The 21,637-nt window shown below is 41.5% G+C and overlaps 1 protein-coding gene across 2 annotated transcripts in view; it reads right to left on the bottom strand.

Moving 5' to 3' along the window:
• Window positions 1-3,695: 3,695 nt before the first annotated feature.
• TUBGCP3 (tubulin gamma complex associated protein 3) overlaps window positions 3,696-21,637 on the bottom strand; it is a 54,517-nt gene continuing 36,575 nt past the window's right edge. Inside the window, exons 12-22 of one of the 2 annotated variants that reach the window (XM_035565548.2) lie at window positions 21,284-21,394; window positions 20,767-20,875; window positions 15,740-15,929; window positions 13,762-13,897; window positions 13,279-13,347; window positions 11,926-12,061; window positions 9,320-9,408; window positions 9,052-9,183; window positions 8,468-8,608; window positions 7,685-7,801; window positions 3,696-4,843 (exon numbers count right to left, since the gene is read on the bottom strand). In XM_035565548.2, coding sequence (XP_035421441.1) covers window positions 4,685-4,843; window positions 7,685-7,801; window positions 8,468-8,608; window positions 9,052-9,183; window positions 9,320-9,408; window positions 11,926-12,061; window positions 13,279-13,347; window positions 13,762-13,897; window positions 15,740-15,929; window positions 20,767-20,875; window positions 21,284-21,394 — 1,389 coding nt within the window. In that variant the 3' untranslated portion in view covers window positions 3,696-4,684. The remainder of the gene's footprint in view (window positions 4,844-7,684; window positions 7,802-8,467; window positions 8,609-9,051; window positions 9,184-9,319; window positions 9,409-11,925; window positions 12,062-13,278; window positions 13,348-13,761; window positions 13,898-15,739; window positions 15,930-20,766; window positions 20,876-21,283; window positions 21,395-21,637) is intronic. The other variant, XM_035565550.2, reaches the window with a different exon arrangement.

Here is a 21,637-nt window from a genome sequence, read left to right as displayed (position 1 = left end):
TGGCACTACTGTTTTCCTGAGCTTCTGATCTATCCCCGAGGTAAACAGTCAGTCTTTCCTCACTTTGTAGAGTAAGCCCTGATGTTTGGTCTTGCCTTCATGTGGAATGTACTTTAATAAGTTCTCAGCTCATGCTCAGAGGTGCCAAAACGCCATGCGTGAAAAAGGAGAGTTCAGATGCACCAGTCGCTCCAACCTTGTGTACTGGCTGGCTGCGTTGGCAGTGAATCGCTGGTTGGGGCTGAGCTTACAGCTTGTGTGAGTTCCTGGGAGTCCTCTCCCCCAGCGGCTCCACACATGGATGGTTCTGTGCCGATACACAGAAACCCTCTGCCAGATGCTCATGAGTGGCGAGGCAAAACAAGTGTTGGGCATTAACTGCGTGTTTAAACTGGGTTCCCTGCTATGCAGAGCTGAGGTTTACTGGAGTATTCCACAAGAGTCGTTCTCTTCTGCCTTTGGTTGCAGATGTTGCTGCTACTGCTGGTCCTAATTCTTCTCAGTGGGATCCAGATTTTGAAGCCTGGAGTGATCACAAGGGTAACTCATGAAACAGTCCCTTCCTTTGAGAGCTGCCAGGTCACACCCAGGAGGTCACCAGGCCCCTGTGCAGCTGCTGCTGCTGAAGTCTACCAAAAGAGGTAATGACAACTTTTTCCAGCAGTTGGATACTGCTCTTCAGCTTTCTGAGCATCCCAGGGGCAAGTTGTCAATTTCCTGAAAGCCTTAAATATTTGTTTTTTGATATTTTCTTCTTCTCAAAAGCTAACTGTTGCCCCTCTACTGCTGTGGGTATCTCCACCTATGCATGAATCCCATATCCTTCCATCACCCCCTTCCATTGCCAGCAGTTCCTCTCTCATCCAGCCTATCACAGCACGGAAGGGAATTTTTCTGCTCAAGATATTGCACTAGGAAGCTGTGCATATCTTGCATTTTGGCAGAAGCCTGCTTACCCTGCCTCTCAGCTTGCTCCCCTCCCTGAGCCTCAGTGGGACTGCAGGGCAAGTAGTTACTCTTCATTCACTTCACAGAATACACATTTAAAGTCCATCTTTTGTTCATGTGGGATAGAAAAGACTGCTTTCTGCTGATGCTCTGCCGTGCATGAGAGCAGTAGGACCTGCTGATGGCTATGTGCATGGCTAGTTTTGTACCAGTGTGTGCCCCTAGGAAGCATTTGCAAGAACTCACAAATACACGAGACTGCCTCATTTCCTTCAGGTACTGGTGCTGAGAAAACCTCAGAGCTGCAGATCATAAAGATCCAGAAGAGCACTGTGCAGCTGTGGTGCTGGCTGTCCCAGGGTCCCTGCTCGTTCTGGCAGCTTTGGGCTACCTGGTGAAATGGCTGCTGAAGAAGAGACAAGAGTGCTGTTCCACTCATTCCCTGCCAGGCGTTCAGAAGGGTCCTCTCCATCTGCCAGCCAGATGCACTCAGAGCATGGTGAGGACTTTTCCCCAGGTACATGTAATGCCAATGCAGACTTAGGAGAAGAGGATGCTATTGCCCAAGAAATTGAAGCTCTCAGTAACTGCTTCCATCTACTTCCGAGTATTTCCCTGCAGAGCTGGCTGGGTTATTCCGTAGCCCAGCTTTTAATTATAAATGCATCAGGTCTCAATTGGAATTGCCTGGAAAAGCGGAGGCTGAGGGGAGACCTCATCACAGTCTACAGCTTCCTCGCGAGGGGGAGTGGAGGGGCAGGTGCTGATCTATTCTCTTTAGGTAGCAAGCGATAGGACTCACAGGAACGGTGTCAAGCTGCGACAGGGGAGGTTCAGGTTGGATATCAGGAAGGGGTTCTTCACTGAGAGGATTGTCGTGCATTGGAACAGGCTCCCCAGGGACGTAGTCACGGCACCAAGCCTGTTGGCGTTCAAGAAGCGTTTGGACTGTGCACTTGGTCACATGGTCTGAATTTTTGGGTAGATCTGTGTGGTGCCAGGAGTTGGACTCAATGATCCTTATGGGTCCCTTCCAACTCAGGATATTCTATGATTCAATTTTCTACTCCACTTTGAAGTCTTTGCTCTTTATGTAGTTTATTATCACACTATTAACTTGATTACTGAAAATATGCCACCAAAGAATAGCCATAATTTCATAGCCTCTCATTCATTGAATTGAAATCTTGCCTATATAGTAATAAGTCCTCTGGAAAAAGTGTGCTCCAAGGAAGATCAGTTACAGGAAAATAAGAAAGATGAAATAGTTTCTGAGTCCTGTTACACGAATAATCCTGTTAATATAGTTCTTTCCAAGTCCAAAGGAGGACTGGAAGTAGGTACTGTTCAACTTTTGATCCATTCTCTTGATAAGAATCTAGCCATAACAGTAGAGGGCCAAAAGATGATTAGAAGGTTCACATATCTTGTTGTCCGTAAGTTGTCCATCTTGGTGTCATTGCTCCGTTTTACTCAACAAGGGGACTACTGACTTCCTCAAGGTGTGGTTATTACTCCATCATTGATGAGTTTCAACTGTAGGATCTGAAACGAACCGTACATTGAAAGAAATGTTAATGCTGCTGGGTTATGGGGCAAAATACTTGACTCCACCCACAAAGGAGCAGGGAGGACAAAGGCAGGTAGGGGAAGCCCGATCACACCCTGCCCCTGCTGTCCCGTGTATTCTGTGCCTTGTGTTCAAAGTGTTCCTTCCCCTCAGTGTGGCTGGCAGAGAGGGCAACGCCAGCAGTGCTGATGATGACGACTCTTCCCAATCAATGGATTTCTCTGGAATCACCCCAAAATGATTGCTCCCAGCTTGATAGCTACCATAGGGTTTCCTGGGTCCTGCTGGAATAATTTTAGCAGCAAAGAGGACTAAACCTTCCCCTAGAACTTGTCCTCTAGTTTTGACATTTATGCTGCATCTCTGGCCTGTGGATTGTCTAATGGCATACAGGGTTATGTAACATGTCCCTCAAGGAAATGGGGAAAAGAGTGTCAATGCAGGTAAATTTTTGAGTGGTTTTTGGTGGAAGAAAGGTATTGGTCAAAACACAGTCCCATAAGCTTCTTAGTTCTTTCAGACACTGTAAAAATACTACACTCCCACCACACACGCACCAAGACAGAGTATTCCTACCTGTAAAGCAACTCATGACATGATGCCGAGCTCTGAATCCTCCAGCTTTCCTCCGGCACACTGATTATCGCTTGCTTCAGGGTCTGTACTTCCTTACGGCTGAAATGCTGCCTGCAAATACTCCCATGAATCTAGGTGCATTGACAGGTTCTTTAAGGGGCACAGGGTTATATGTTTCATTTAACAAAAGCCAAGAACCCCAAGGCCTGCATTGTACCATTCTGGGGAGCACTGCTTCCACCAGCACCAGAATCCTGGAAGGCAAACCTGACAGTTCAGGGCTGCCAGTTTTATGCATCACTCCCACAGGAGTTCACCTCCCTCATCGCCATATCTTGCCTTGCCTGAGTGGCCTGGCTGTTGCCTCTGCTTACCAGGGATTTGAACAAAGTAAGGACAAAAAAAGGCCACAGACTTGTTTCACCTGAGGGGAAGGATTCGTTAACAAATTGCACACAACTGTAAGTATAGATAATATTAGTACCAAGAGACTGTAGTGGGTAGGAATCCGCAGGCGAATGCACTCCTAACTGGAAGCTGCTCCTTTCTTGCCCTGTCAAAGAATCATAATCTGTCAATTACAAAAAGCGAAACAAATGTTTGAAAGATAGTTGTGTTTTTATTTTTCTAAGCTTGTACTTGTGAAACATAATAAATGACCTGATAGAATGACAACTTTGCAAAAGAACAACCCCTCCTCTCCCCAGCATCTGGACAGCAATATATAAATATTTACAATGAAAAAATAGGCAAGGGAAGAGAACGAAGTCAACATTACCCAATTCAGTTTGCTTCTACACATCAGATTTTGAACATCAATTATTTCAATCCCTTCAATCTTAACTGACACTTTCCTTTTATTGTACTGAGGCTTTAACTTCTGTTCTGTGTTAGATCTTCTGTGCAATAGATTCACTCCTGGCTCTGCTTCTATAGCTTTCTGCTGTACAGGAACCACATAATTTACCTATTAGATTTTTTTATTTCAAATTGTAAACCTTGAAAACAAAGAAAAAATTAAATATAAGTCTATGTCTCCAGATACAAAGTTTCTTACACAGTCAAACACATCACAAAACTGAAAATCAGCATAATGAAATGCTGGATAGCTTCTTAACGAGGACATTAGGTCTGTGTCCTGATCTGTTGGCTTTAACAAAAGCTCTTTTCAAATAGAACAATTACATATAGAAAAAATAACCTTCTTATTTTCTTGTTAAAAAAGGAAATGATGCCTTCTAAAACAAAAGAAGTGATTTCCTCAACACAAATATAAGTTAGTGGAGAGAGCTTACAAAGCCTCAAATAAAATTGGCATTTGTTTAAAAGGATGACCTAAGGATGATTCAAAGAGGTTTAATAAGCCCATTTACTCTGATAATTCTATAAACGTTAGTGTAAAAAAAACAACTACTTTTTTGCTCTCTGCTATATAGTGTCACACGATCACATGACTGAAAACATGTTGTCTGCAGAAATGGTGGACACCTATCACGCACGATTTGGTTTTATTATGTCAACACTGATTGCCTTGTCCAACAAGAGGTTCAACATCCTTCGGATACCGAGGTGCAGTCCTTAGCAGTTGTTTCACATGTGTGAGCTCCGTCTGCCTCTAGTGCCCAAAGACATACGAAGCCTTGGTTCTCTTGCTTTATAATGTTCATTGAAGTCCAGTCTAAAGCTAAGAAATCGAAGGCTTTCATCAGAACTGGTTGTCAGCAAGACCAAGAACTGCTGGACGATTCCCTGAATGAGAAAGAAAAATCACAGAATCACAGAATTGTAGAGGTTGGAAGGGACCTCAAGAGATCATCGGGTCCAAGCCCGCTGCCAAAGCAGGTTCCTTAGAGCAGGCTGCCCAGGTAGGCGTCCAGACGGGCCTTGAATATCTCCAGAGAAGGAGACTCCACAACCTCCCTGGGCGGCCTGTTCCTGTGCTCCATCACCCTCACCGTGAAGAAGTTCTTTCCCATGTTGGTGCGGAACTTCCTGTGCTCCATTTTGTGGCCATTGCCCCTTGTCCTGTCCCCACAAACCACTGAAAAGAGGTTGGCCAAATCCCTCTGTCTCCCACACCTCAGGTATTTATACACATTGATGAGATCCCCTCTCAGTTTTTTCTCCAGGCTGAACAGACCCAGGTCTCTCAGCCTTTCCTCATAGGGAAGATGCTCCAGGCCCCATATCATCTTTGTGGCCCTCCGCTGGGCTCTTTCCAGGAGATCCCTTTCTTTTTTGTAGCGGGGAGCCCAGAACTGGACACAGGACTCCAGGTGAGGCCTGACCAGGGCAGAGTAGAGGGGGAGGATCACCTCCCTTGACCTGCTGGCCACGCTCCTTTTAATGCACGCCAGGATCCCATTGGCGCTCTTGGCCACCAGGGCACACTGCTGGCTCATGGAAAAAATAAAAGAGAGAGCTAAGGAAAAAATAGGAAAAAACAGGAGAAAATAAAAGAAGGAAAAAAATAGGAAAAAAACAAGAAAAAAATAAAAGAGACAGCTAAGATGACATCAGTGGTGTGTTTTGCACAGGCATGCCAGGTGGTGTCCAAGCCTGGCAAGGAGGTAGAGGGATGCCAGGAAATGGCAAGCACAAGAATTTGTACTCAAATTTTAGCAATCAAGTTATGCGGGACTCACTCTTTCTACGAAAAGCCTGTAATTTCACTTTATCTTCAAACTTCTGCCATACACACTTCATACTTTCAAACAGACCACCCTGCTTGCCCAGCTGGGACTCTCCAGTCTGTCCTAAGGCTTCTGGGCTGCAGGGGAGCACTTCTGTGCCCCTGCCCTCAGGGCAGGCCTGCCATTTTTGGGAGACATTCAGGACCCAACCTGTCCAAACAGGCAACCTTATTGTTTTTGTGTTGCAGGTACAATGCGGGCCAGACCAGCATTAAACCACTGCTTGTTTAAAAATACACATCTGATGTATGCTGTGCCTATCAAGTAGCACCCCAGAACAGCAAAGCACCTGCAGAGTAGGGCTAGGCCAGGTATTTGAAGCAGCTTTTACTTGGGACTTGCACTCGGGAAGCTGGAGGCACACTTCTAGCCAAGGGGCTGCAGGAGTTCCACAGCACGCAGGAGAGCATACAACTCTGGGGGGACTGGGACAACTCACTTCAAGATCTTATTCCTGATCTCCACTAAATACTAGTGCGAACATGCCTAGAATTAGGCACATCCCATTTACTACCTGATTACTTCCAAAAGATGACCAAGGCTGGCCAGGAAGGTCCTGCATGAAAAATCCATGGTAGGGCTGTAGTCCAAGTCTGCTGCAGTCCAAGCTGACAAAAGGTACGTTGCCAGCTTGTAGCAGTCCCACTGAGCACATAATCTACCCTCAGCCTACACCTCTTAAGGTATTCGGTTCCATTTCTGCTGGGAGGGAGAACTGCAATATTTGGACATAGGAGGCAAATTCTTCCCAGATCTGAAGTCCTCATATCAAAGCTCAGGATCTCTACAGCTGTCAACAAAAGCCATCAGTATTTTTAACCAGGGTGTACTGTTCTGTTTTCCTTCAAAATTCCATGTGAACTAACTCTTTTGACAATGCAGCACTTCGTTCAGGACAGCTCTAGCTTGGCAAAGCTATAGTCAATACAGAAATGAATTTGGTGGAAACCATCAGATAGAAGGGCTGGAAAATGCCGTGCACATGCATGTACAGGTGCTAAGCCATGACTACAACTGCTATTAAGAACCTAACTTACTCTTACAAGCTAAAAATGAAAATTTGGGTAACAACCCAGCAAAACCGCTTCAACGTCATTTATTTACCTAGGGAAACAATGCATACTTAGATGTTTATTACATTTAAATGTGTGTTTACAGATACTAATTAATAAAGAAGATATAGGAAATATTGACAACAAGACGACCCTACAGCTTTCAGTCGAACTCAGAATCAACATCATAAAAAAAGGCCTAACTTCAGGTTTGCCAAAGGTGATAAATAATAGTAGTTAATAGTCATATTACACCACATCAAGAATTTCTCATGTGTGAAAGCCAAGAAAAGGGTTAGGGTGAAGGTTCTGGGTTTCAGTTGACCTGGGCTCTAACCCTGAAGGGCTGCTGTGGCACACAGTGCTGTGTCCCCTCTTTCACTGCTTTCTGCAATGCTTTCCCCAACATCTAACAGCTTATTTTCCTAAGGACACTGCCCATCTCAGTGCCCTTATAATCAAATGATGGGCCCTTAATAAGGGCCCTTTCCACAGTCTTTAACAGCAATGAATTGCAAAGATTGTGAGAGGAAATGGAATGCAGAAGGGATTTTATTTTTTTCAGATTACACCAAAGCATTTATTTCCACTACTGGAAGAAGGAGGTACATCATGGGGACTTCATGCAAGCCTCCTCTTTAACAAGAGAATATACACGATCACAAAGCTTGCTGTCTACTGTGGAACAGTGAATGCAGGCATCTAAGTACAAGAGCAAAGAAACGAAAACCTAGATCCACAAACAGCACACGTGAGTATATTATAATTACACCTAGTCTGTATTTGAGATTGGTTTCTACCTAACTCATTGTCCATATTAAAAAAAAAGAATAGCTAAGGGGTACCTGGTAAAAGTGAGTGAGTATTCGCAGCTGTGAGCACATTTTGGGTATGGAGTCTTGAAATTCTTTCATCCTCTTGTTCTCTTCTTCTTCTTCTGATGCAGTTACACCCCATTTGCCCTACACAAACCAAATGAATAAGAAGTCAAGTGTCACATGACAGCTAACTGGACCCACCTTCTGCCTGGCTGAGCCATCGTGCTCACAAACCAAACACTGCCAAAGAGAGCTAAACGTGGAGCTTCCAATACTGAAATCATCCATCCCCTTGGTGGTTGTACAGCACATGAAAATATTCAAGGTGTGTTACTAACATTCCTCCTTTGGAATGGCAAGGTATAGAAGCTGTTCTCATGTTCTTCACGGAAAGACTGCCATTACTACAGAAAACTGAGACGAGCAAAGCGAGTGAGTCTCCCACCAGCACTGCACATCCCACGGACTGGCAGTATGGAGGCAGGCATGCAGCTACGGCTTTCTTTGCAAGAATGTTCAGAATATTCAAGATTATACCATTTCCTTCACAGTCCTAAACTTCTTGTCTTCCAAAGACCACTGCAAAAATCTATTTACCTAGAGGTTTTGGGCAAGACAGAAATTAAAAGTGACAGTCAGGGATTCCGTTTGAATACACTAGCTACTGATGATGACTTTTATGTTTGTATCGATACATTTTTCACTTCTGTCATAGCTGTAGATGACATCAAAAAACTCCATATTAGATATAAAAAGAGAAATATATCTGCCTCAATTCGTTTTCATGTTTTAATAATCTCCTTACTGTACCTCAAGCTCACGTTGTTTCTTCCTCTCTTCAAACTGTAACCTCAGCTGCAACTCCTCCAAAGCAGCTCTGTACATGGCATCTTGGGCATTCTGGAGCTCAATGATCTGATCAAAAACAGCTCGAAGCTGGTTGAGAAGTACCTGTGAGGCGATTCAGCAACAAAACAATGAAAGAGCTCTACAGCAAAAGAGTTTTAAGTTACTACCACTCTTGAGAAATGTAAATGTAAATTAAAATGTAAATTTTAATTTATTTAAATTAATTTTAAATTTAAATGTAAAATAAATGTTTCTACAGCCAGCTGGAGAGACTGTTTTGCAAAGTTCCAAGTCAGTTGTTGCAGGACAATGCAGCTTCTCAGAACCAAAAGAAACTCACCAATATTGCAACAAGTTTTATGATCAACATCTATCAGTACGTGCAAGGAATAAGTACACAGCCTACCATAACAAAGTCTAATATGACAGGGAGAAAACCGACTTTTCCCCTTGCTCCTGTACCAAAAGAGAAGAAGGTACTAACCCTAACCCATACGCCAAGATCACAAAGATTACAATTTAATAATGCAAAGGAGAAGACTTACCCTAGAATCACTATCCAGCAAACACCGAGCTATGATCGTGTCCAGGAAAACTTCATGAGCTGCAATGATATGATCTAAGTCCTGAGCTTGCTGGACCTTGTTCCAGAGTTCATCCCACGAACATTCAAGCACCTGGAGCACAATGATTCAGGATTGGGCTGTTTTGATTTGCTAGATGACAAGCTCTTTGAAAGTTAAGACACACAACACATACAGGATATTAAAAGTATTTCATTTTTAAGCAACCAATTGTGTGGATAGAGTATACCTCAAATGTAATGTAATACTGCATTTGATGAATGAAATGGACCATTTCTGATGCCAGAACGTGACACTGATGCAGCACCCCAGAAAGCTCTGTAAAAAATCCAAAGAGATGGCATGTTAAAGACTGCAAGGACAGGCACAGCCATCAAACCAGCCTCGTACTTTTTTCTACCAAACTGAGTACCTCATAAAACAGCCACTAGTCTTGGATTGTAGCAGCAATACTGGCGGGCAACAGATGAGCAAAGAACACTGTACAATTAACTCCTAGAAAACATTAGCCAAAGACGACACCAACTGTACGTTCAGACTGCTGGAAACTTTCAGAGTATCATAAAGTGAAAAAAACCTTTTCAGTCCCAAGGGACCAAAATACAGTAAATGTTCCATCCTGTCTTTTGGTTGAAAATCTAAGGCCACAGATCTGCAGTTGCTTCTGAGGTCTCTCATACCCCTTGCCATTAGCCTTCACAAGACAGACAGTGTATTTTGTATTACCACACTGAGAACAAAAGAGAGGGTGGTTACAACAAGGGTAGGGAATTTGTGACTCAGGTTGTCCAGGCTCAAGTTCCTGATCCACCAGAGACCCACAGATAAGTCACTGCTGGCCTCAGCTGTTAACCTGTAAGACAGAGCACCTCACTCATCCTTCCAGAATCAGGCAGATGTCCAAACAGAGGCATTCACTTCTAAAAAGCTGCCAAAGTAATTTGCCAAGTTACGTGACTGCTACAAAAGGAATTTTACATTTTCATATCTAGGATGTTACAGAACCATCCAATGATCTGAATGACAGCACAACAAGGTACTCCGTTCTTTGTTTCTTACGCCTTTGCAGGAAAACTATCCCCAACATATTTTATTGCATCTGCTTTAAATTGGGTCAATTAAAAGAAGTTCAGAACTGGCTACACAACAGAAATTCTTCAGCGTATCTGCTGGATACGTCTGTAATTTCTTATTCAAATTCCTGATAGGAAAAGTCCAAGCTTGACACTATGGTCTAGAAGAATTCCTTTAAAACATTAAAATCCCTAGCTGTTAAGGTGTTTTGGAAATGGTGAATAAAGCTACCCTAGAAAGTCAATGTTACCTCTTGGTGGCTGAAAAAAAAAACAACACCCTGCAGCTGCTTCTCCTATCACTTACGGTTTTCCATTTACTGCGCTGTGACCAGAAGCACAAGGTACAGTTCTGAAGGAAGAAAGAGAAAATAAAGCAAGTTCTGCTTTTTTTCAAATCAGTGCTGGGGTGGACTCTCCATGTATTGCAGGAAAAAAAAATAAATCTATCCACAGCTTCCAACTTCGACATGCCAGAGAGTGAGAAAGACTCCTGTCCCTCCAGGCAGAAGGCAGGTCTTTGTTAAACGCACTCTCCTTTGTCAGAGGCACATACCCTGAAATAGAATGAAAGGCTTTTTCTGCCAACAATAGCTATAAGATCTTGACTAGCATTTTAAATGCTTGTGTTAATTAAAAGTAGCCAAAACTGAAGCTGACAAGCAACTGAGATGTCATCTCAGAAAGACTAGAGAAGACTGCTCTGTATCAAAGTATACGAAAAGCCTCCCAAAGAGGTCATCTGAGAATTTAGCAAAACTCTAGCAGTAGGAAACAGTTCCTGCCTGAAGACCCTCAAGTGATGAGAATAAAATTTGTTAACTGCACCCTAGTCTCAAAGGGAACAGAAGGAGCGAAAACAATAGACCACTGGCTTTGAGTCAAACAAGCACTTGTTTGGGACAGGGAAATGACAGTAAAGTAATCCTATCTCACAGAAGCAGAAAGGAAACAGAAAGTCATCCCATATAGTCCCAGAGATCAGCCTTTCACACTGGAGCATCTTTATAAGAGCTTATTTACCAGTGACTTCCTGAGGCCAAGGTGTCCACTCCCACCCACCCAGTTTCCAATTATAAAAACAAATATATTTTTGTAAACACTACTACACCACAAAGAATTGTAAGCCTCAATAGCTACTTTTTACCAAAAAAATACGTAACTAGGTCAGAAAAGTCAAGATTGAGCCAGTACAGATGCTCAAAAATAATACTGTATTCTCAGCTGAGAAGGGGGATCAAAAAGTCCTGACCCGTTAAGCATATGCCAAAGTCACTATACACTCAAGAGCTTTTGTGTTTCTGCTCAAACACCTATTTGTCTTATCTTAGCCTCTTCTATTCTTAGCTAAATAAAAGTAAAACAAACAAGTGAAGGTAAAACTGGTAAATTTGGAAGCGTGTATCTATGAAACTCAGTACTTCCAACACAAGGAAAAGGGAGGCACAGGGTACGGATGGAAAGTCATCAAGGAACATGGAGAAAAGGGGATGAAAGAGTAACAACCTTTCCAGAGACATGGGATGTTTCATTTGCCCATCGCTACAAAAACTCATAACCCAGGATTAAGTAAAACAAACAGGAAACCTCCATATCCAATAATGCTATTTCACCATCATCATCATCTGTCATTAAACAGTCAATAACAGCAACAAAATATAAAATTCATCTGTAATAACAGACTTTTCTTTAAATAGTTTTAAAATAACCTACAGCAATCTAAATCCAGTTTACAAGTATGTCATCCACTTAAGCCTCTTACCTGGTATACTTTTCAAAAGCTTTGCATTGCACATGTGTCCTTTCCATATATCAGTAAGAATATACTCCATTCGCTTTGCTCTCCAAAGGAAATTAAATACTCTCAGATAGTGGCTCATGCACTCACGTGTAAACACCTATAAAATGAACAAAAGATGACCATCAGTTTAACAGAGACACCATGTGTTTTGATGGACAAAGAAGATTTTCGCAGTCTTGTCTATTCTGACCCATGCAGTTTATTGGTAAATATGGTGGAACAAATCCTTGGAAAGTTCAGAGCTCTTCGGAAGACCCTCCTTCAAGATCTGAACCGAGTTACCTAACGTTCAAGTAGGCACAGAGCACTGCTCTGGTCCAGAGCGCCCTTCAACTGTGCCTGCTTACAGCACTGCCATTTTATTTTTTCCATTTTAACACTAAAAGGATTCCCACATTGTCAGTATTTTCACATTACATTCCTAAGAAGACTGAAGAAAAATGAAGTAGAAATGCATTACAGCATATTTGCTTCTCTATAAATTACTCTTCCACATAGGCATCTTTTCTATACTGAAATAAAAGTAAGTTGAAGTTTAAAAAAAAAAAAATCCTCAGTACTGCTCTGATGCTTTTGTCAGTTCCATTTCATTGTAGGCTGAGAAAGTACCAATGTATTTACCGTTCTACCAGCATGCCAACTTAAAAAGGCATGAAGAAAATTGGAAGTCCGCATACTAGGAGGCAAACACTTCGTAGGAGGTTTTGAGCACTTCCAATCCCATATGGGAGGAAATGTGATAAAGACAAAACATTTCACTCTTTTCAAACTACACATATACGTGAAAATTCCTTTTGCTGGTCAGACTCACATTTTGATATTAAAATGTCTTTACAGAAGCTAAATACGTTCTGATCAACTGTGTTATTGATTCTATGAATGTATTTGTTTTCTCAGTTGTTCCTATGAACAATACTTATAAAATTTTATTTAGGTAATACAAATAGGTTCTCTCCGAATACATTTTCCAGTTCCCTTCAAATTATCTTGAAGCAGCTGCTACAGCCTAGTGATAATGGAAGAAGAGGAGCACTCCATTTATTAAGTACTTGCTAAAATCTCTGCTGGAACAAATTCATTACTGATTTTCAGTAATTAACGTTTTAAATGTAGCTTTTCAGCACTCAATTTCAGTTTGTAAGAACTGAGATTCTGGCTTACTGTTTATATAGTGAGTGCATCCTCGATGCCAAAAAAGGGGTCTGTCTATCTGATCTTACACTCCAGAATAAAAAGGATATTTCAACAACAAAATATTTAGCAATCCAGTTCAGTATCTCAGACATGTTCACAACCAGCAGTACACAACATTACCGTTGCTATTGGTCCGTCAACATGATAGTCTAAGCTGAAGACATCCCATCCAGTGTCCCCAGGAGATACCTGTATTAAAAAGATACACTACTTTTAGTGAATAACCAGAGCATGCTAGCGCTCAAGAGGTGCTTATTCTTCTGTTCCCCACAGACCATGAAAAAGCAAGCATCCACATTAATATGGGATACAGGAGTTTGTTGCCAAAAGCAGCAGATTAAGCCAAAATAAACCTTGACACAAGGGTGGGATACATCTCACCTAACTGTTGATGTTTGTAAGATAGGAAGAGAAGACTTATTAAGTGAGGTTTACATAATTCAGAGTAAACTTCTATGGAAAAAGAGGGGATGAAATAGTATTTACTACATGCACATATCAAAATTTTGTTTCACGTAGGTGTCTGTGTACACACACGCACATACACACTATGTAATTTTACTCAGTAATGTTTCAGGTGAGAGTCACCATGATGCAACTGACCTCCAGAAGTCGAACATCCAATCGTTTGAGAATCTCAGGATTATCAAACTGCGCATTAGTTGCCCTCACTGCTGTTTCAAGAATTCCAGTCAGGTTATGCTGGTATAAGGTTGTAGCTGGTCGTGCAAGCTCAGGCCTGGAAGTTATGAAACAAAAAGTCATAGAAGCATGGAATATTCTGAGTTGGAAGGGACTCACAAGGATCAAGTCCAACTCCTGGGTCTGCACAGGACCACCCAAAAAATCAGACCACGTGTCTGAGAGCACTGTCCAAATACTTCTTGAACTTCGTCAGGCTCGGTGCCATGACCCCTGCCCTGGGCAGCCTGTCCCAGTGCCCAACCACCCTCTGGGTGCAGAACCTTTCCCTAACACCCAGCCTGAGCCTCCCCTGTCCCAGCTCCATGCCGTTCCCTCAGGTCCTGTTGCTGTCCCCAGAGAGCAGAGCTCAGCGCCTGCCCCTCCGCTCCCCTCGTGAGGGAGCTGCAGGCCGCCATGAGGCCTCCCCTCAGCCTGCTCTGCTCTGGGCTGAACAAACCAAATTAACCTCATCTGCTCCTCATATATCTTGCTCTCTAGACCCTTCACTGTCTTTGTCTTTATCTTTGTAGCCCTCCTTTGGACACTCTCTAATAGTTTTATGACCTTTTTATATTGTGGTGCCCCAAACTGCACATGCTACTTGAGATGAGGCCACATCGGTGCAGAGTAGAGCAGGAAAAAAAAAAATGCACTTCCCTCAACTGCCTAGCAGTGCCATACTGGCATATTACTGAGATACTCTGCAACAGCAATTTGGTACTGACTGCAGCACACAGTGAAACACTTTCCTGAAAATTTCAAAACCTCTCATATTACTGTTTGAGTCTTAACCACAAAGCAAATCAATGATCAAAACATCTCTGTCTATTTGTGTGCAACTATTCACCTGAACATCAGCATGAGGAGTAAATTAATCCTGATTTAATGCCACTCATTTCAAGTTACCAGGGTTGCTAGCATAGCTATTCTGACATTTGAGTTGCATTTGTATCTAAAAGGAGGCAGATTAACTCATTAGCACATCAAACTGATTTTATTTCACAATTTTGGGATACTTAACCAATAGCCATCTCACGGGGTTAGAACTGCTGACAAAAAATACAAACCCACCACCTGCACGCAACTTAAACTTTCCAAGGAGCTGCAACATGCAAGTAGCAAGTGCCTTGCAATCCTCTCCCATACCAGTACCAGAAATCCCCTCACTACTTCTACCTCAAACGCAATACTGATTCCACATACCAACCTTGTTCTTCACCCTGTTTTTCACTTAAAAAAGCCTGGTCATGTACAGACAAGTTAATGGAAGCTTTATTACCAAGCCTGCCTTCTAGACTGGGAAAACGTTGTAGAGGACCTTTCTGGTAGACTAAGTTTCATCAGAAGCACCAGCATGTAGAAGCAGCCAGCTGGCAAATACATGCAATGTACTGAAACTGATACTTGTAGGTACACTTGAGTGCTTAAAACAGAAGCTGCTGATGCATCAATTAAATTTTAAAAATGCACTGAGAGGTTCTGACACAATGTTTTAGACCAAACACATCCAAAATATAGAAGCATAACATTCAGAACAATACTAACTCGTGGCATCAAGAGTACCAGAAACTGAACTTTTCTCCTTAAATTTGCTGACAGGAGGAAGCAAAGTGCAAACATCCTTGGGGCTGTCACAAACTCAGTGTAAAGCTATGTTAGTACAGCTTTTCAAGACACTGCAAAATGGTACTGTATGTACTTCCTACCATAAAGAACAAAATTTCAGTCTCAGGGCCAAAGAAACTCAACCCAGAATAGAAATTAAAAGATGTTCAAGTAAACCATTGAGTAATAAGATACTTAAGGTGTCCTCTCCTGAGCAAAACAGTTTCTATGCTGATCATGCATATTTGGGAGCATCAGAAATTTAACATAATTACCCTTCTTATTCTCTTACTTGAGCAAGTCCATTAAGTGCCTGATAAAGTCTCCTTGACCAAGTAGTAAGTAGCGTCTCATGGCCTGCATGTGTTCCAGTAAATTGTACTTCTTATTAAGGACATCCAGCAAGTATTTGCTGGTCTCAAAATAAGCTGCATCAATTTTCTCTTGAAACGCATTTTCCAGATCTGTGAACAAATCAGCAGCTAGAAAAAAAAAATCAGAATTAAATTAGTATTTTTTCAAAAAAATGAGGCAAACAAGCTTTGAAATTGAAACATACCAGCAGAGAAATTGCTGTTTATTCTCATCCACTCTATTATACATTAGGCATAACCAAAGTGAAAGCAAGTCTAAAGCAGCCTATAGTTCAACAACACTGCTTTTAATCTGTGCGCAGCCTGTACCTTCCAATATGAACTCATGTTATTTCATCGCTTCTACATGGAAAGTGAATTTTCTTTTAGTTTGCTAAAATACTGCAGTTTACAGAATCAAATTATTTGAAAGATATCAAAAAGCGCAGAGTTAGATAAAAGTTTTGGTGGAGGCAGATCTGAATTAAAGTCACTTTTAAGGGTAGGAGAAAAAAGTCTTCAAAGAATCAGTCAAAACATTCAACAGAGAAGTGTTCCTAATGCTTGCATTGTCTGAGCGACAGCAACCTGGTGTTTTCTTCTCCACATATAATGCATAGCAATTTGGAGGCAAACGGACATAGGACAGAGGACATAGCTGTTTAGTAGGGAGTGTATTTCATTCTTTTCTACAACTACAAGCTTGTTAAGAAAGGGATTGCAAAAAGGCTGTTATGAGATAGCAAGAAGAAAAGTACGGCTTCTTCAGGCAAGCTGGAGCAAAACTCCAAATACCGGACTGCCAAGCGTGATACCTTCCGCATCATTAAAGGATATACTCCCACTTTCAACAGTTTTTAATTCTACAAAAATTGCACTAAAAGGTAGAAACTAGAGGTCCAGGAATCAACTGAGTGTAAGACAGGGGGTTGCCTGCTCAAGGATTATTTTCAACCCATACTGCAGACATTAAATATTAGAATCAAGTTTTACATGTTGTTCTGCTAAGATTTAGCCTCAGTTAATAAACTGCTATTAAACCAAGTAAATAAACAATAATTCTAACAAAGAATTCACTGTTTATTGAGGGAGACCTTACAATGTCTGGTTCAATGACTCACTGAGGTTTCCAAACTTTCATTCAATAACCTGTGAAGCTCTCCACAGGACATCAAGTGCAAGCACATGTAAAGAATTCACAGATATACCTGTATATAGCATTGCCGGTGTAGGGAATTTGAGCATAGCAGAGTACTACTTAGTCAGGTGAAACACGTGAAAACTTAGGAGATGCGAGAACTAATACAGACCATAGGCAAGGAGTCCCCAAAATACTCTTTCTCCAGTCATTGACAGCAAACCAGGAGGGACAGATACCTCACAAAAGTCTCTACTCACTCTGGTCAAGGCAGAAGTCTGGTGTGATTTGACAAAGTAACTCTTGTATTGCTCACATAAGGAAGCACGTAACAACACCATACCCATGGCTGGGAGAAAGGGAAAACCGTTAGCTGGTGCAAACACATTTGTCTCGCTGGTACAAATGCACTTGTCTCACTGCTATAGGGCAACTTGGCATTAAGGAAGTCCAGTCAAGTCCAATTTTTTTCCTCTCCCCATCAGCAGATCCTGGCCTCTTAACTGCTGTCTTCAAAGATGAGTTCAAACGTGGCTGCTTGCACACAAAGTGGTGTCAGCCATTTGATGTGCCTTATGGCTGGCTTTAGAGGAGAAAGGAAGAATTTCCAGAAGGGGAAAGGTAAAAGAGGAGTTTCACAGAGAGATCACAGTAAGCTACAACACCGCAGTGATCTGTTCCTAAAAGTCTTTTCACAAGATACTGAGAGCCTAAGAGACACGGCAAAAGCAGGAACAAGCCAGCCCAAAAGTAGTCATGGGCTAAGTACCTTCAGGCACACAGGCTGGCCCAATGCACAGACAGGCAAAGCCAACCAACAGCAGGCAGTTGCCTCGTTTGTCTATGACAAGCCCTCTGCCTTGAGAGAAGTGACCTAACCACAACCCTTCATCTCAGTCTGGAAAACTCAAGTTTGCCTGCATAGCTGTAACACATCATCTCTGCGTACATGCACACCAGCACAGGCAATGTACCATCCCTATCTGACATGTAAAAAAGTCGCTTACATCAACAAAAAGAGGCCTAGACACAAGTTTTTAAAGCTGTGTAAATTTATCTCAGGGGACACAGTGGAAGAAATGGGTCTGGAAGGAAAAAGGCAAACAGCGCTGACAGACAGGTCTATGAGCTGCTACTGAATGTAGAGGTCTTGGGCAAATCCTCATTCAGAAGTTCCCAAACTTGAGGTTGGAGTGCCAGCTTTTACTCTGTTCTGCACCTCTGGCTTCCTGTTTTTAACACACGTTCAGATAGCAGCTTTTTTTTTTTTTTTTTATACCATTCTTACTTCGGCATCAAAAGAAAACCGAGGAGAGACAAGAAGTTTAAAAACCGTAAGCTCACGAAGTTGAACAAAGGGAAGCGCGGAGTCCTTCACCGGGGGAGGAAGAACCCCAGGCACCAGGACATGCCAGGGGCCACCCAGACAGAAAGCAACCTGACAGAAAGGGCGTCAGGGTCCTGGTGGACACCAAGTTGAACATGAGCCAGCCAAGCACCACAAAAAAGGCTAATGGTATCCTAGGGTGCATTAGGCAAAGTATTGCTGCCAGGTGAAGGGAGGTGATCCCTCCCCTCTCTTCAGCTCTGGTGAAGCCAAACCTGGAAGTACTGTGTGCCCAGTTCTGGGCTCATCATTACAAGGGAGACATGGTCACATTGGAGAGAGTCCAACCAAGGGGCACAAAAACAATGAAGGGATTGGGGCACCTCCCCTAGGTTGAGAGCAGTGGCAATTTTAAGCCTACAGAAGAGAAGGCTCAGGGTGCACCTCAACAACGTCTTTGCACCCACCCCTTCGGGAGGGTGCAAAGATGATGGAGCCAGGCTCTTTTTAATGGTGACCAGTGAAAGGACAAGAGACAACAGACACAAACTGAAACACAGAGGAGCCATTTGATTATCAAGGCAGCCCTTCTTTACTGCGCAGGTAACTGAGGTTGCCCAGATAGGTTGTGGAGTCACGTTCCTTGGAAATCTTCAAAAGCTGCCTGGACATAGTCCTGGGCAGCCTGCTCTGGGTGGGCCTGCTTGAGCAAGAGGTTGAACCAGGTGACCTCCAGAGGCCCTTTCCCACCTCAATCATTCTGATTTTGTGATTCTGCGAGTTAAGATTCCAAAGCAAGTTAAAATTACAGTCAAAACCATGAAACGTTCTGAATTAAAGTGAGAAATAGCACTCAAATTCAGTCTGGCACTCTATCCTTCTGTCGTTTTATTATAAGTAATTATCTGAAGAGATGCTCAGTTTATTGTCAGATGGCACAAACAAGGAGGACAGGATGCATTTCCAACATCAACACATTCAATCAATGTAAGAGAAACATACACCAAAAAAAAAAAAAAAATCAGAAAAGCATGGCCATAAACTCTGAGTAAAGAGGTGAAAGTAGTGTTATTCCAATAACATTTTTGCCTTTTTCAGGAGTGGCTGGCAAGATGACTTTTCAAATGCATTTACAGCCCTTATTCACCTAAGCCTGACCCCTTCTCTGCAATTTAAGAGCAGCTAGTTGACTAGGCAACCACTGCACGTGGTACAAAAAAAAAAAAAAAAAAAAAGAAATCTTCTTACAGACATTAATGTGGTTTGAAGAGTTAATATAAAAACTAATCCAAGGATCACCATAAAGAAAAAGAAAAGAAAGAAAAAAGAAGAACCTCACAAAGCCAAGGTTTTAAGTTAGCTGTGATAAAGTTGTATTTGAGAACAGGAATAACACAAAGTATTATACAAGAGGTCAAAAACTGCAAAGAAGGATGTTCTTAGAAAACTAAGTAAAGAACTAGATTGAAAAATATTTGGCTAATGCATTTAACAAAAGCTGGATATACTAGCAGGACATCATTACACTTCTAGAACCTACTATTCAGTAGCATCAGAAACGATCACAGTCATCTACATCTTAACCATTAGGCTCTCCTCGGTATATAAGTTATAAGGAAGTTAAAGAAGTAAAATATCATTTCACCAGAAGAAACTTTCTTCTCCCTGATGTAGCAGCATCCTAGGCATTACCTTACCTTCTTTGCTAATTTTTTAAACATCTAACACGAGTGCTTTCTATGGGTATTTGCTCTCTTTCATCATAACAATGCTAATTTGACTGTAAAGGATACGCCAAAGATTAACTATAAATGGCATATAAACTCTCAAGCATTAGAATTGAAATTTCTTCTAAGTAAGAGGAAATAACCTGAAGAAATTCTGAAATTAAACTGATTTGGTTTAATGTTCAATAACTGGCCACTTCAATTTTAAATGAACTTCAAAAATAATTTTACTAGCCTCCCACATACTCAATTTTCTTTTGGCATATTATAGTGGTAGAATGAATTTACAGCAAGGCTTCTGTCCTGACTGCTTTTACGCTCATCCTCTTATTTACAACTAATGGATTTTTGATTTTATTTTTTTTAATCACAGAATTAACTCACAGTATTATGATGGAATCATATGATGTATATTTGACGAAAAGTCTCAATTACCAAATTCTCACAGAGGCACTTGAGAACATCCCTGCTCTCATCCTACCCACCCACCTGAAGTCATTTGAAAGCAGGTTGATCACGCCTGGTTTCATTCAGAAACCCAGTATATTAACAACCAACCATCCAGCAAATCTATTAAGAAAAGAAAATTACACATGCTCATCTTCAAACGTGTTCCGTAAAATGCAAGTGTCCATTAAAAAGCTATCTTTTAAACGGGAGGGACTTTTGTACTCCTTTCCACCCCACTATCCAAAATGTCAGCTTATAGTCTAAACCACATATTGTACAGAGTTCAGTTCAAAGGGAAGAAGTTGACCAACACTGATACCCTACCACCTTTTGAAGATTCTGCAGACTTTGCCACAGCAATCATCTTTGTGGATGGAGTTTGATCATGACAAACTTGATGCAAGAAGTTTATGGATTTTCCTATTAGGAGAACCTGAAAATGAGAGATTTTTTTTTTTATATTTTAATTTTAATAGTGACTTGCATATAAGATTAAAAGCTAATAAAAAAGCCACCCACAACCAGCAGGACAACAGAGTATTCTGTCACCGTTCGTCAATCCTAGCTTTACAATCCCAACCACGGCAACCAAGAACTCCACTGCCAACACAAAACGCTTTGAAACAAACATTTTCGCCTCTCAAGATCTCCTTAAATAAAGATTATTAGTTAGAGAATGGAAAAAATAGTCTTATAGTCTTCCTCAGCAAATTAATTCTATTAACTTTGTTATTCTTAAGATGAATATTTACTGTTAAATTTGGTCTCCATTTTCTTAATAAGAACCTAAATAGCAGCATAGACAAACAAATCATCAGAAAATTAATTTTTGAATACATACCTTTTTTGATTGCTCCATTGTAATAAAAGAAGGGATCATCGATTTCCTCAAAGTGTATTTGTCATGCCATAATCTATCAGTTTTAACTGTAGGATCTGAAGCCACAAAAAACTGTAGATTGAAATAAATATTTAAAAGAGGAAGGTAAACTCTTTCCCCGTTTTCCTTTTGTGAACTACGAAAACTGAAAAAATTATTTCTTAGTTTTTCTTTTGACTAGAAAAGCTAAAGTTTTCCTGGAAACTGGCATTCAGATTGGATCTTGACCAATATGAACTCTGAAGAAAAAAGTTGAAAATTGGACTCATATAATTTAATCTCCTCTGTACATTATGAAACCTTGACTACCTCAGG

The sequence above is a fragment of the Cygnus atratus genome, chromosome 1 (genome assembly GCF_013377495.2).
Source record: "Cygnus atratus isolate AKBS03 ecotype Queensland, Australia chromosome 1, CAtr_DNAZoo_HiC_assembly, whole genome shotgun sequence".
Lineage (NCBI taxonomy): Eukaryota > Metazoa > Chordata > Aves > Anseriformes > Anatidae > Cygnus > Cygnus atratus.
This window is presented reverse-complemented; position numbering and strand designations above follow the sequence as displayed.